General features: G+C 39.9%; 2 protein-coding genes across 2 annotated transcripts in view; one reads left to right on the top strand and one right to left on the bottom strand.

The window, feature by feature from the left end:
• Positions 1–11,553: 11,553 nt before the first annotated feature.
• LOC135615360 (zinc finger protein 8-like) lies at positions 11,554–12,634 on the top strand. The gene has a single exon (XM_065113717.1). The coding sequence runs from the start codon at positions 11,687–11,689 to the stop codon at positions 12,515–12,517; it is 831 nt and encodes a 276-aa protein (XP_064969789.1). The 5' UTR covers positions 11,554–11,686; the 3' UTR covers positions 12,518–12,634.
• A 790-nt stretch (positions 12,635–13,424) lies between these two features.
• LOC135615354 (probable protein kinase At2g41970) overlaps positions 13,425–14,706 on the bottom strand; it is a 2,978-nt gene continuing 1,696 nt past the window's right edge. The window contains exons 5-8 of the mRNA XM_065113708.1: positions 14,404–14,677; positions 13,969–14,101; positions 13,793–13,879; positions 13,425–13,702 (exon numbers count right to left, since the gene is read on the bottom strand). Of these exons, the coding sequence (XP_064969780.1) occupies positions 13,580–13,702; positions 13,793–13,879; positions 13,969–14,101; positions 14,404–14,677 (617 nt within the window). The 3' untranslated portion in view covers positions 13,425–13,579. The remainder of the gene's footprint in view (positions 13,703–13,792; positions 13,880–13,968; positions 14,102–14,403; positions 14,678–14,706) is intronic.

Genomic DNA, 14,706 nt, shown 5'->3' with positions numbered 1-14,706 from the left:
TTATAATAAAAATACTTAAATACGCCAATAGGAAAATTAAGCATTTTAGTGGTTTAAAAAGCTCAACTTGTTTAATTAAAAATTAGACATTATTTTTATGACTTAATCGTTCATTAATTGCATCAATGGATTAATTGAGCCGATAGTAAGTTTAATCATTTTATTACGGAAAAAAAATTATGCATTCATCTAACCCCAAATTTAAATTATTTTATGGTTTAAAATTATTTGGGTTTGAACAATTAATTTTTTATGCCTTGAAAAGAATTATTGGGCCTCGTTATGTATATATAAACTATTTAAGGGATCGAAACGCAAATAACAATTGGGCCTCGTTATGCCTTTGAACCGGCTAATATGAGCGGTTTGATTCGGGCCCGGTCCAATTGAGCCGCCGGAGAACAAGAGTGCACGACTCGACCGGCGGTTCCCTCCTCTCCTCTGTCCATTAAAGAAGCGATATTGGAATCTATAAGGGCTTATGTGAAAAGTGCCTCGTCCGCCGCCGATATAACGGCGGCACTTGTCGCCATCGACCATGTCTTCTGTTAGGGTTTGGAAGAGGGGAGCGAATGCGGCGATCCATTCTCTTCCTTCCTTCCTCACCATGAATGGTTAGGGCGAGGCTCTGCCTTATGATAAGCGTGCCCAATCTTTTCCACATCCATTCGTTTCCGTCTCCCTTCGATTGTGTTCTTCTCTTTCTTCATCGATTAGTCAAAAACTGATCTTTTTTTCTCTCTCATTAATGGTTTTGATTGACAGATACGTGGCCGAGAAGTTGCTTAAATTTCTGCCAAGAAAACATCTGTTCTTACCTTAGCTGCTGTCGATTCTTTTTCTTCTCCCTCTGATTGGGTTATTCTCTTCCTTCATCGATTTGTCAAGAACTGATCTTTTTTCACTTAGGTTTCTCATTGACAGATACGTGGGCTACTGTATTCACATCGTAGTCTTTGAAAAAGAATCTGTTTTACCACTTCGCCTCCCCTTCGACCCTTCGTCGAAGGCCTTCTTGGCAAATAGTTCTAGGTGTGGGGTATTCCATCATATTGACGAGTAGGGTTTGGGGTTGATCGATTATCAATTTGGGGAAGCTTATGAAAAACAAGTCTTGATTGGTTGCTAATTGCTGTTATAAATTTGAACAACCATATGATATTGTCTGTCCATGCTCGACACTCTGACTATCTTGATTCGAACTAGTAAACATGATTCATTAATGCAGGCTTGTCTTCTTGGTTATATATGTTCGAAGTATGGCTGGCAGTGTGTCTATTATTGTTCTTGATAAGTTTTTGGCTCTTCGGAAAAGGGTGGTCCTAAGTGATGAATAACTCTTGAAAGCTATGGAACTATTTCCAAGTGGAGCTTTTGTCATAGTTACTCTGATAGGGCTTTTGTGTTTATTGATGCTTGAATGTGTTTGATTTTCTATCAACTTTTCGGATTAACTATAGGTTTCATTTAACTTGATAAGTTATATTCTCTTACAAAAATGGTGACCCTAAGTGATGAATAACTCTTGAAAGCTATGGAATTATTTCCAAGTGGAGCTTTTGTCATAGTTACTCTGATAGGGCTTTTTTGTTTGTATGTCTTTGATTTTCTATCAACTTTTTGGATTAAATATAGGTTTCATTTCATTGCTCAATGAATCTTCCATCATCGGAGTGGATTCAATCAGTCCCACAACTTTTTGCTGCCATCAGCTCATAATGTTGAATCATATCAGTATTACTGATCTTTCTTTTTGCTGCTTATGCTGATGTGACGACCTACGATTTCATGGATCGACTGTGTACGTGGTTTCTCCAATTACATAGGACTTTTGAGAGAAAGATGGTTCTTAATTGTGCAGTTGACCAACTAAGGTCACGACTGGCCAAGATTGATGGGATTTCTTGGCTAAAAGCTCTCAAGATCCATGGATCCCTCTTATCTACATGCACTCCTACATGCAAGTTGGACCAGTCTGTTCTTGTTTCTATGTTGATTTCCTTTTGAATATCTTTGTGATCAAACTTTTCCATCTTTTCTCATCGGTTTCCTGTTTTCTTTTCTTTTCTTTTCTTTTTGTGTGTGTGTTTTTTTTCTTTTGTGCATGTGTAGCCTTAATTGGCTTTTTGGTGAGTTGACAGATTACATGAACAAAACTGTTTCTAGTTGTTTCAAAACCTTAATTGGTGTGTGTCCATTTTTTGTTTTTTTTTTGTGCATGTGTGGCCTTAATTGGCTTTTAGGTGGGTTGACAGATTACATGAGCAAAACTGTTTTGATACCTAGAAGGTTGTGATATGCCTGATTCTCATGGATTTACAAGAAAAAAAAGCAAAATAGTGAAGATATGAAATCACCAAACATAAATTAAAACTGTTTTCTGAGCTGAAAATAAGTCATTGAAGCAAGATTTGCATTATTTTCTTCTTTGGAAAGTGTTTGGGCTTTTTAAAATCTTCTTCAAGGTGCATGGTGTTTATTGGCATGTTAAGAAGACCAACATGGTTTCACTATGCTCCTCGATGAGTGATTGAAGAGAGTTGTTTTCTTTTTTAAATATCTAAAACAAGGTACATTATGCTTCTCGGAGCAAAAAAAAAGCCCAATTCTTCCGGCTAATCATTCCTCCACATATAGGAGGGTTTTGACATCAGAGCAAAATGCGCGAATCAATTGGCACTTCGGTTTCTCTCACGGAACAACAACAACGACAACAACAATAAAACCATAAGTCTCAACTATTTGGGGTCCAGCTACATAGATCTTTTGTTGTCATTGAAATTTATAAAAAGTTATTTTCCTCATGAAACATGTGACAAAATTTACAAGCATTAAATGACTTAGCCAGTCCCAAGATACATTTTATACAGTCTCTTCCTTCACATGTGACTGAAGAGAGTTTATTTGTTGTATTGGCTTCTTTTCAGTGTAACCTGATTATTGCCATGACTGAATCAACATACTTTGGTTTTGCTTTTGCACCATAGTATTGGTCACATGATTCTTCCAGTGCATAATGGCTCTTCTCTTTGTTTATTTTCGATCTCCATGTAATCAAGCATGCTGATAATTTGCTTCTCATGGGTTACAGTCACTTCCCTAGCACCTGGTGTTTGATGATTTGTTGCAATTGTTCTTCCACTCAGGCACTTACGTAACACAGTTGAGGGTCTTATGGAGGTAGTTTTTACTCTAGGGGCTCCAGAACTTTTCTGTATGCGTCCAAGGTTTGAATGTAACCTACCATTTGTATGTTTCTCTGCAACTTGGAACACTTAGCAGACATTGATTATCTTAAATACTGTTTTTTAGCATGCACATTTGACTTGTATTATGCAGTATAAACCTGATCTGTCCTCTGGCATTTCTGCAGCAGGTTAGTATACCGTACCCTTATGCTGATGCATATTATGGTGGTGTCTTGACTATGTTTGGACCAAATGCGTTTGTAGGTGCTATTTGAAATATCCTTATATTTTCAAAATTGCTTAAGCAAATGTTACTACTCAATTTCTGTTAATCAATGGTTGGTCTTTTCCAGTTCAAATTTTAACATTTGTAGTGTTTGACATTAGTTGCTTTCTAAGTTGGAAATAATCTAACTGTTGTATGAACCAAGGTTTTAAACCTTGGCTTCACTTCTATCTTGTTCTTGTTTGCAGCATTGCTGTTTGAATAGTTTGGTAGCTCCCTCCAAGGCCAAGGTCTTGGTCTCGCTCTGAAAATTAGGAAATGGAAGCAAAATGAAACAAGCGAAGAAAATTTATTCCACATTAGTATGGAAAATCAATGCTGCTATAGTTTGTGCACCGAGAAGAGAAATCCTTTGTAGACATAAGATTTTTCATTACAAATAATGTGATGTTGAATGTTTATCTAGGAGAAATTTATTGTGTTGCACTAAATTGCATACTGAAGTTCTGGTATTTCTTTTTGATAATATGAAAGATTGATACTGAACTGAACCTTTTGATAAATGTATCTAGATTGAAACTAAAAGATAAATGTAAGATCTTCTGTCATTAGCATGGATTTCATGTGTTAAATGTCAATTGATAGAAAATAATGACCATATCAAAAAAAATTTGTGAGCCTTTGTATAAAACGATTAATTGTAAATTCGAGTTATTGAAGTAAACTCTGAAAACTATAAGTTCTAGTGCAGTTAGGAACAAACTAGATTTATATAAACAACATTGAAAAAAAAAAGTATGTTGTTTTATATTGTTTTAAAAAAGAGAGATTGATAATGATGTTCTTAATAAATTTAAAGATAGATGGTTGAAGGGGAGAAGAGCATTAAATGCCCTTTAAATTGAATAAATTTATAAGAAGTTTGAATGTTTAAATAAGTTTAGTTTGTCTAGAAATGAGTTCATGGGCTTTGTGATCAGTTATAAAATATTATGCAGTTTAATAAAGGAATTTTCTCTTCTGATGTCATCATGATGTGATATGTTTTCATCATCTGAGGGCTATGGTGTTATGCCAATCAATGCTTTATCATGATAGGTTAATTGAGCTTGTTGAATCTTGATTGATTTGAGATAATGAGCACAATTTGAGAGCATAGTTGGTTCCAACATGACTCTGATAACGAAGTTTCGATCTCTGAGGGCCTGAACTCATCCATGTGGCATTGGCTTGCTGGCCAAAGGAGGGCAAGTACTTGATGGTTAGTGACATGATGAGAGCTTCAGCTTCAATGAGCTATCTTCACTGCCACACCTTGGTGTGTTAACCCATCAACTAAATGAATGAGGGTTTTGTCAGGGTGCCGTGGTGGTGCTGGTGCTGGTGCTGGTGGTGGCCCTCTCTGGTCCTTGCAATCATGTTCACCTTCACTGAGACTCCTCACAGCATTTGCTACAGGTGAGAATGATGGAGAAAGGACTTGAGATCAATCATGTGAACTTGCTCAACTCTTGCACAATCTCTCCAACTTTTACGTTTGCCCAAAGTTTATGTACACATCCTTGATGCTTGTCAAAGTCCACAAGATGATAGTGTGAAAGGTTTCTTTTCCATATTTATGGTGATGTGCATCTCTTGTTGTATGTCTAAGTTTTTGTGTTGCTTATGCAAGACAAGGATTGACAAGGGACCATACTCTTGTGGTTTGGATGCAAAACAAGAAAAAAAAGGACATATCGCTACTATTTTCTCAATGTTTGACATTATTGTTTATGAGTAAACGAGAACACACAGAAAATATAATCCATAGGATGGTTGCATGTATTCATCTATTTTAAGACATTATGTGATCACAATTATTGGAGGTTAGAAGACAATTACCTAACCATCTATTCTTGTTATATGATTCAAAAGGAAATAGAGATGAAATATTTTACTTAAAAGGTTTCCCTCAAAAATTAATTGTTCTAGAAAACTATCAACAAGAGTTGCATCCAACAAGAATCAAGCTATTTTCCTACCACAATGTTTGCATAGGGATTTATTAAATACATTGTGGCATAAAACCAAGCAAAATAATATTTATGTGTGATATGTAGATATAGGTTGGCCTAAGAACAATAATAACATCACAATTGTAATGTCCCAACCAATTGGGATCAACTATATAATACTTTTTTTTTTTTCCTTCCATTGGATAGTGTCAAAAGAATTTAAATTTTTATTATAAATCTAATAAAGTCCTAATTCTATCACTAAGACTAATCATCTAATCATTCATATATAAGACTCTTTTTAATCTTTTCTGAGAAGTTTACATATTTATACTTCAAATCTAAAAGAGTTAAAGTTGGTCATAATTATTTAAGTTTTTGGATTCAATCGGTATTTAACTCAAATGGTCTCTCTCTCTCTCTCTCTCTCTCTCTCTCTCTCTCTCTCTCTCTCTATATATATATATATATATATATATATATATATATATATATATATATATATATATATATATATTGAGGCTGTGTGAGGATGAGCGTGTTTTGGTCATGTCCTGTAGTGGGACCAATTTGGTCGCTGTCGATGCCATGAATGATGCAGTTCGAGCAGACCATCAATTGCTCACCTCATGAAACCATCACCCTCGAAAGCCAAACACATACACACGCGGAGCCAAATACAAGAGATTAAGGTTTGACAAGGATGGAAGGAGGAAGAGACTCCCAGTGGCGTACACTCCCGACACTCGGGTGCGAACAGTGTCTCCTCATGATGGCTCTACCGCTTTGCTTTATCTTGTGTCGCTGCCTTCTTGCTTTGCCGATGAATACGTATCTGAGGAAGAGGATGCCACAGAGAGAGAGAGAGAGAGAGAGAGAGAGAGAGAGAGAGAGAGAGGTTGTATGTCAAGGACCACCTGCCATGGTGACCGGTGGTGGGGACAAGACGGAGGCAGAGATGGGCAACCATGGTCAGTGACCTTGGTAGTCGTCAATACATTGTTCCTCACAATTGCCTCATTCATCAATTTTGATCCTCAACTTCGATATGTCGAGTCCCATTTGATCTGGTCCGCTTTCTAACAAGCAAGTTTGTCCGAGATAGAACTCAAATATCTGAGAAATTTACCATATCGACTGACGAAGTTTATCGTAGTCCGAAAAGACATACAAAATTATTATCGAAAAGTATTAAGAGGGTCGAGAGTACTTTATTAATAAGAAGGCGTGCGACACTCATGCGATACTCATATCGAAAAAATTAGACTAAATCTTAATATTATATATTTCGGAATCGTACGATAAAAAAAAAGATTAGAAACATAAATATGTGAATAATTTATCACTGTCACCTATGAAAAATATAAAATAACTGACATTCAAAGTAACATAAAGCAATAGACCTTTATTAGACATAGAAGGGTTTAAAAAATGAACCGAATACATAAAGGAAGCTCCAAATGTTGATACAAACCCAATATTCATTTTGCACTTTCATCAAACAAAAAACGAGTACACTAAATCTAAATCTCTCATATATATATATCAAAAGCCTCATCCGTCCGTATGACACTTGGGGTATTTCAAGATGTTGAAACAGCTAACGTTTCATTATGTTAAATTGTCAATAAAAAATCAACCCATGATATGTGAGAATAATGTTGTTTTGGGTCATGTATCGCTTTGCTCGATGTCGCATAATCAAACATATTCAGAGTATTGCATGATGAAAATATAAAATAAAAACATTAACAGTAAATAAAAAATGGGATTGATGATAGTGTTATATGTTCTATACAAACTATCTATTAAAAAAAATAAAAAACACAAAGAATATAACAAAAAATCATCATGGACAAACATTGAACACATTGTCTTTACTACTTTATACAAAAGGTTAGTCGCTCGTAACCTCTTAGGTCCCCAACGATCTATAAACCAGAAGACTGGTTAAAAAAAATATTATATTCAAGATCTGACAGTAAAATATAAAGATAAATTTTATAAACTCTAAACGAATCGCATAACAAAGGATCCAAAACTATCTATTGCAACGAATGATTTTCACAAATGCTCTCGTGACACTACAATGAAATAAAATAATAAATCAATCTTAGGCACTATCAAAAGTCCATCTAATCTTTGTCACTTATAACTCTAGGATACTAAGATAGATGATATTTTATACTGTTCTAGAAAACTATGTTTTATCTTGTGATTTCTAGGCCTACAAAACTAATATCTGTATAAGAGAGCAATACTCAAGTCATATTCTTTTTAATGAGAGAGATAGTGTTCCTCTTGTTTTTTACTGTGATTTGACTAATAGTATATGGTTAGAAAAATAAATATATCACATCCTGCTTGTTGGAATCATACTGTCTATAGAGATTTGATGATGATGTCTCAATGGCTAGCAGATGATTTGGGATCCACATGTCACCATATTATGAAGATATCTTGTACACAAACTCATTCACTAAACAAAATAAAAATAAAATAATCTTGCTCACAAGGTAGCAAATTGATCATCCCTGTGATTTCAGGATGATTACAGATAGTATGTACTGATGCATCTGGCAAATTTAATATGGTTTTGTTCTTGACCTGCAAAAACAGTACAAGAACATGTATGCAAGTGCTGAGCCAAGATGAGATGGTGACAAAGGATTGGTACAAAACAATCCTCAACCATATGCATCTTCTTTTCTCAATTCATCATGCATGTTACTGTCTTGTGATTATTTCTTGTTGACTCATCCTGGTAACCTGCTGTGGTAGAAAAGATGGCTTTCAGAAATGACTGCACAGCTTCTGTGTCTCTGCTGATCCAAGAAGGTGACCTAGAAATCAAGACTAGGTTGACTTCTGGGTTAGTCTTCAAGCTGCAAGTACAAGTAAGAACAAAAAGTAACTCTTCCCTCTCATTTTTCACAAGTGCTTTTTGAGAGTAGTCTTTATACATAAAATGTTTATATTATGATTGTGTAATGGGTCTGTTTATCAAATATGGAGAGTTTAAAATATTTTTTTAATTCCCAAAATAATTGCAATGGATGTTATTATGTAATAATTAGGATATCTGAATAGAAACTTTGATTATCCATTTTCTCTCCCTCCCTCTCTCTCTCTCTCTCTCTCTCTCTCTATATATATATATATATGTAGAAACTTCAGTTACAGCAATGGTAACTCTTTGATGGGAACATTTGAGGATGATGCCATTCAATTTCCACAGTGTTATTGTTTTGTGAATTAAAGTGGGTAGCAGAGGTGGATGCTTTTCTGCTTGCCACCATGATGAAGAGTGGCCCCATGAAACAGCCATCTGAGTAGTCCCTCTCTTCTTTGGGGCATCTCAATGCACCTCACAACAGGAACACCACAAAGAGATCAAACCCTAGATCTTTGGAACTGTGATCCAACATCTGGGCTAATTCAGACCATAGAATCTAGCTTTAAGAAGGTGAACGAACGAACGAACGAACGAACTCTCTACACAGGCGTATGACCTTTGACAGTCTAATCACAGCTCACATCGTATGCTACCTCTGATGGGTACACACATTAATCTGTAGGGCAACCAACAAGGAAAGGTCAAGCATACGTAACGCATGATGGGGGCAGTTCACTCCACCTAAATTGAGGTTGGAAGAGGAAGAACAAGTCCCCACCACCCTTGCTTTCTCTCTCATGCTCACTCATGGCACATGTGAAAGGAGCCACCCTCACCTTCACCTCCTCTTTCTTGGCTCCTCGCAGCGGAACATTGCCACCCCTCTTTGAAGATGACTTCAGCTTTGAGATCCCACTGGCCGGTGGTCCTGAGGTTAAATCTCTCTTCTTTTTTTTTTTGTTTTCCGACAGCACTATCGATTGGTGCCTCGAGAACACCACCAAAGTCTTCATGACACTGATTGGAGGTTTAACATGCAGAAAACATCCTCTTCCTCTTTCTACTAGTGTGAGTTCAATTATTGATCCCGAGTGTCAGTGTGCACGATAGCTGGGGAGCTGTGATTGGCCTGCAGGGATCAAGTTTCTGTGATGGAAATGTGGATGTTGGGTTCTTTGTTCATCCATATCTAGGAATTAGAGAAGCTGATCCGATCGCTCATCAGTGATCCCTCATGTTACGTCTCTTGTTCTCATCCAAAGAAGACAAAACCTGGTGAGGCAGGATCCATGCGTTGGACCCCAGCGGATTGAGTTTAAGATTGACATGCTCCCCGTCGTTGTTATGAACACCTTGACCAAGTGCAAGACAATTATTAGAGTAGCGTATCGATACGATACCTTACGGTTAAGGTTACTCCTTTACGACCTGACCGGAGAAGAAGTATTTGAGCTAGTAAATAGGTTGAGATTGGTCATTTTCAAGCAGTGGGGTCTTTGAGAGACATGCAAGTACTCTTCTTTATAAGGGGTCCCCTAAAGGAGCAAGTGTGGATTGCAGTGGCTGAGGGTTTCAGGGATGTGTCCATTTTACAAGGCCAAGGCAGTGGATGTGAGGAGAAGAGATCAGATAAAGAGGAAGCATAAGCAGTTATGAGAGGGAATAATTGCAAAATGGGTCAGGCATGCATGAATAAAGCAACCTCCTCCTGTTCTCAATCTAGAGAGAGAGAGAGAGAGAGAGAGAGAGAGAGCAGTAAAGTGATAACATTTACCATTGCTCTTTAGGGATCTGTTCCTTGTACAGGACATCAAATTCCTACATCTGGTCACCTGTGCAAAACCCTATATATATGAATAGCAATATGCCTAAAAATACTATACTGTACAGTAGTCTGGCTTTTTTTGGCTCATGCAATGTGAGAAATGCTTGAGATTGTTCAGGACAAAGCCATTGCTGGGACCTTCTCTTGGAAGAAGACAAGGAGGACCTGTAGTTAGACTGTGCTCTAACTCTACAGGATGAAATCAAAGATTAGGTTACTGTCTTGTTGGTCAGGAAGCTTTCAGTGTCTGGGAACAACTGCCACTCATTCTTGCACCATATAAATATACTTGTTATGTTTGAGGCAACTTGAGAGAATTGTATTTTTTGTATTTGATTATTCGAAGAGTTTTTTTCTTTATGAAGGTGATCGAATGGAGTTGAATCATATGAATCTTGTATTTGATTTCTGTAATTTATACTCGATTGCATTCCATTGTTCTCCACCACAAATGGTAAGTAGGAATGATATGAGGGGAAGGATTGTGTCCTCTTAGGTAGCTCAAGTAAAGGATGTTGAAAGGCCTATAAGAATCCCATGAACACACAGTTAACACCAAAGACTCTGTATCTTGAGGACCACTTCCATGCTCGACTCTCCAGCTCCAGTCCACAAGATATGAAGAAGCAACAGCTAATGTGAGCCTCAATGGCTGCCAGTACCTTATGGAGTATGACATACTCAGAGAGAGAGAGAGAGAGAGAGAGAGAGAGGGCCACCCTGACTGCTGTTGACACATGGAAGGTGGCCAAAGATGCAAAGGAAGTAAAGAAAATATAGGAGTAGTAAGAAGAAGAGGGGTGGATTGACAAGAGGATATGTGGTGAGGTGATGGAGGTCATGGAGTGGTACTTGGATGTCATTTGGCGAGCCAAAAGCCAGCCTCAGCGAACAGCTGCTGCTGCAGCCACTGTCAGGTCCCCTTTCAGCAGATGGAGTAGTCTGCTCCTTTTGTCCACCCTCCGCTCCATTACTACTAGTACACCTCACACACCGCCCCTCATCAACCACAACTCCACAGACATGGTGGCATACATCGCCACCAGCGGAGGGATTTGGAGTCAAACAGGACGGGGCGAGGAGAACAGCGCTCTTCCGTACCTCTCTCTTCCACTCCTCTCCTTCTGCTCTCACTCCTAGGCCTGCAACTTCTCCTTGATCACTCCCAAAGCATTTCTGCTTAAAGGGAGATCATGTCCTCTCCGCTGACTCTTTCTTCTACTGCTCTTCCTTAACGTCCAACGAACTCACAGACAGAGAAAGAGTTTGTGTGTGTGTGTGTGTGTGTGAGAGAGAGAGAGAGAGAGAGAGAGAGAGAGATAGCATGGCTTCCTACCTAATACTTTCTCTGGTGCTTCAGTCTCTCTCTCCTCTCCTGGTTACCAACACTGTTGACAGTATTCCTCAAGTCTAATAACCAAGAGAGCCACCGAGAAGAAGAAGAAGAAGAAGAAGAAGAAGAAGAAGAAGAAGAAGAAGAATTGCTTCGATATCTTCTTTCTTCTTGTTTCTCTCTTCCCTCATAGAAGCGACCACAGAGCAGCGGAAGCAGCAGAGATGAGCGAACGCGAGGCACGCGATTTGATGAGTGTAGACTCCTTCTCACAGCTCCCCTTCATCCGTCCGGGCCCGAAGCCTTCCACCGCTGCTTCCGGCATCCGCCTGTTTGGCATCGAAGTCCCGCACCACCATAACGCCGAAGAAGACAACGCCTCCAAAGACCACGCTGCCACCGCCACCACCAGCACTAACGGAGGAGGCGAGACTGCACGGAAGTTCGAGTGCCACTACTGTTGTCGTCACTTTCCGACATCGCAAGCGCTCGGCGGGCACCAAAACGCCCACAAGCGCGAGCGTCAGCACGCGAAGCGAGCCCACCTCCAGTCCGCCGCCATTGCCGCAGTCCACCACAGCCAGGCGGCCATCTACGGCCATCACGTCCACGGCCTCTTCAATTACCACCACCCCCTTACCCCGCTCTCCCCCGCCGCAGCCCGCTTAGCCGTCGACTCCTCTGCGATTCCCCCGCGCTACCCTTACGGGCACACTGCCAACGCTCGCTCCGGTGCTTGTTTCCACGGCTGTCTTGGCCCGGTGGCTCAGCCCATCACCGTCAGCCCGTTGCCGGGCCTCTGGAGAGCCCCCGGCATCGTGCATGGTGCCGCCGCGAGCGTAGAATTGATCCATGGCCACTCTCGCGTCCCTTCAGCCGTCGCCAGAGGAGATCACGAGCCAAGATTCACAGGATCATTTGACGGAGGTGTCAGAATGATGGGTGGCAACAATCTCGACACTGCTGCTGCTTCTTCTGCGACTCCCAAAACCCAATTCGCTCACCAGTTGATGCCCAACATGAAGGAGAACGTGAGCTTGGATTTGCACCTGTGATCAGTATCATCTTTCTCCTTTCCTTTCTTCTTCTTCTTCTTCTTTTCATTCTTACTCAGCTTCTTCCATCATGCCGTTGTATCGTTGAGAGATCAATATAGCATCTTCTTTGGCAGAGATCTTTCAATTCGGATATACATCGCATTCAGATACCGGAAACCATGATCTGCATTAGTGCATGGATCCATTAGGTAGCTATTGTTGCAGCATTTAATGAGGAGGACGAGTGTTCGGTTCTTCCAACCATATCCATGTCGATAGCTCTTAAATATTCACCGGTCGTGCCAGTACCCTTTGTTCCTCAAATCGCCTGTCCCTACTGTTCTGTGCCATGCTCGCTATGCTTTTGTCTCAGGAAGTACTACTCCATTAATGGGGAGTTTGCTGTGCCACAGATCCTGTTTTACCTCGCCAATGGATGCGGTAAGTGCGGTACACCGAGTGCTCATCCAGAGGAATCCAAGAAGGTCAACAGTGTTGAGCTTCTACCGGATGATATCAACTTGAAAATGGATTTGCAGTAGAGATAGGTATAAGCTTCAGCGGATTTGCTTCTTTCTGCGGTCAACTTTGATCGCTAGCTTTGTTTCATTGGAAGCTCAAGCATCAGTATTCTATAATTCCCTATTCCTTGCTGGTCTGCACATTTCGACATGAGTGCTTGGAGTCTCCTCCTCAGTGAGCTCCACGGTGGTGCAACTGCAGACGAAGATTCTGAACATTATGATCGATGCTTAGCTCCACAAGTAGGCGTAAATTAAAACAATTCATATGATCGTTTACACCTTCATATCTATTGCTTTTGATCGAATGCACAAGGAATTCTAAGTAGGCACACATGAGACGATTTAAAAGAAGATTGCATTGGAAATGGCATTACACACTCCTTTCTCATTCGAAAGATTGGTTCCACGAGAAATGTTCTAGTTCATTCCAATATATCAAGTCAAACTACAACAGATGCTGACACATTACTAGTTCCAGTCATAAAATTCGACTGACAGACACAAAATGGGGAAGCAAACTAGTTATAGATAGGGAGCAACCGGAATCGCTCCAAGGTCAATTATGTTGTTCTTGCCCTGGTTTTGCGTTGAGGAGTGGCTGAAGGGCCTTGACAACGATGGTCATATTAGGTCGGAAATCAGATTCGTATTGCACACACAGTGCCGCAACTGCTGCCAGCTGAATTGTTCGAACACAATTTGCATGTTAGGACAAAGTTGTAATGACGAGGTTGCACATACACAGACACAGAAGAATGGAATAGTGTACCTTTGCAACAGCCTTTGGTGGATACTCATCGTTTAGCTTCGGATCGACACACTGCTTAACCTTGTCTTCGCTTAACCTTGGAGTTGCCTGTTCCAGGATTTGCACATCGGATAATAGAATTAGCAGCAATGGGTACATCATGGGTTTTATGCATTGCACGGAGAGATTAGACCTACCCAAGTGACCAGACTCTGCTGGCCTTTAGGCATTGTGTGGTCTACAGGCTTTCTCCCTGTTAGAAGCTCTAAAAGAATGACTCCAAAGCTATAGACATCACTTTTCTGGGTCAATTGCCCGGTCATAGCATACCTGCAGAAGAGTTTGGCACAACGATCGAGAGTAATATTAACACAGTCGTTCATCATCTTCTTCATTCGAGATCTTTGCCAGAACAGCAAATCGATGTATATTCTATTCTCTTCATCTGCTTAGAACAACAAGTTTTAAGCTATGAAGCAATTCTGTGATCATTCGTCAACATAATGTCGACTTTTGCTGCAATCAAGTTGATGTTAGTATCACCATTTTGCCAGCCCGCACCTCTGTTGGGTATCTTAGCAAGAATCAAAACTCAACCAAATAGAAAATCTAGAGGTGATCAGTAAGCTTACTCTGGAGCATGATATCCGAAAGTTCCTAAAACTCGAGTCGAATGTAGACGCGCGGCTGTGTCTGGAGACTGGTTGGTCAGATTAAAATCAGCAATTTTGGAAGCAAAATCATCGAACAAAAGAACATTGCTCGATCGGACATCCCTATGGACGATCGGGGGTTGGATTTTTTCATGGAGATACTCCAGACCCCTTGCAGCACCATAAGCGATCTTGACCCTCTGGCTCCAGTTAAGAACAGGACCAGGTTCAGCACCTTGCACACCTTTCTTCCCTGTTCCAGGACAATGGCCCCAGATCTCA

The sequence above is a fragment of the Musa acuminata genome, chromosome BXJ1-3 (genome assembly GCF_036884655.1).
Source record: "Musa acuminata AAA Group cultivar baxijiao chromosome BXJ1-3, Cavendish_Baxijiao_AAA, whole genome shotgun sequence".
Lineage (NCBI taxonomy): Eukaryota > Viridiplantae > Streptophyta > Magnoliopsida > Zingiberales > Musaceae > Musa > Musa acuminata.
This window is presented reverse-complemented; position numbering and strand designations above follow the sequence as displayed.

What these genes read in the sequence shown, in the direction of transcription:
- LOC135615360 (XM_065113717.1), top strand. Translation starts at nt 11,687, where the DNA reads ATGAGCGAACGCGAGGCACGCGATTTGATGAGTGTAGACTCCTTCTCA.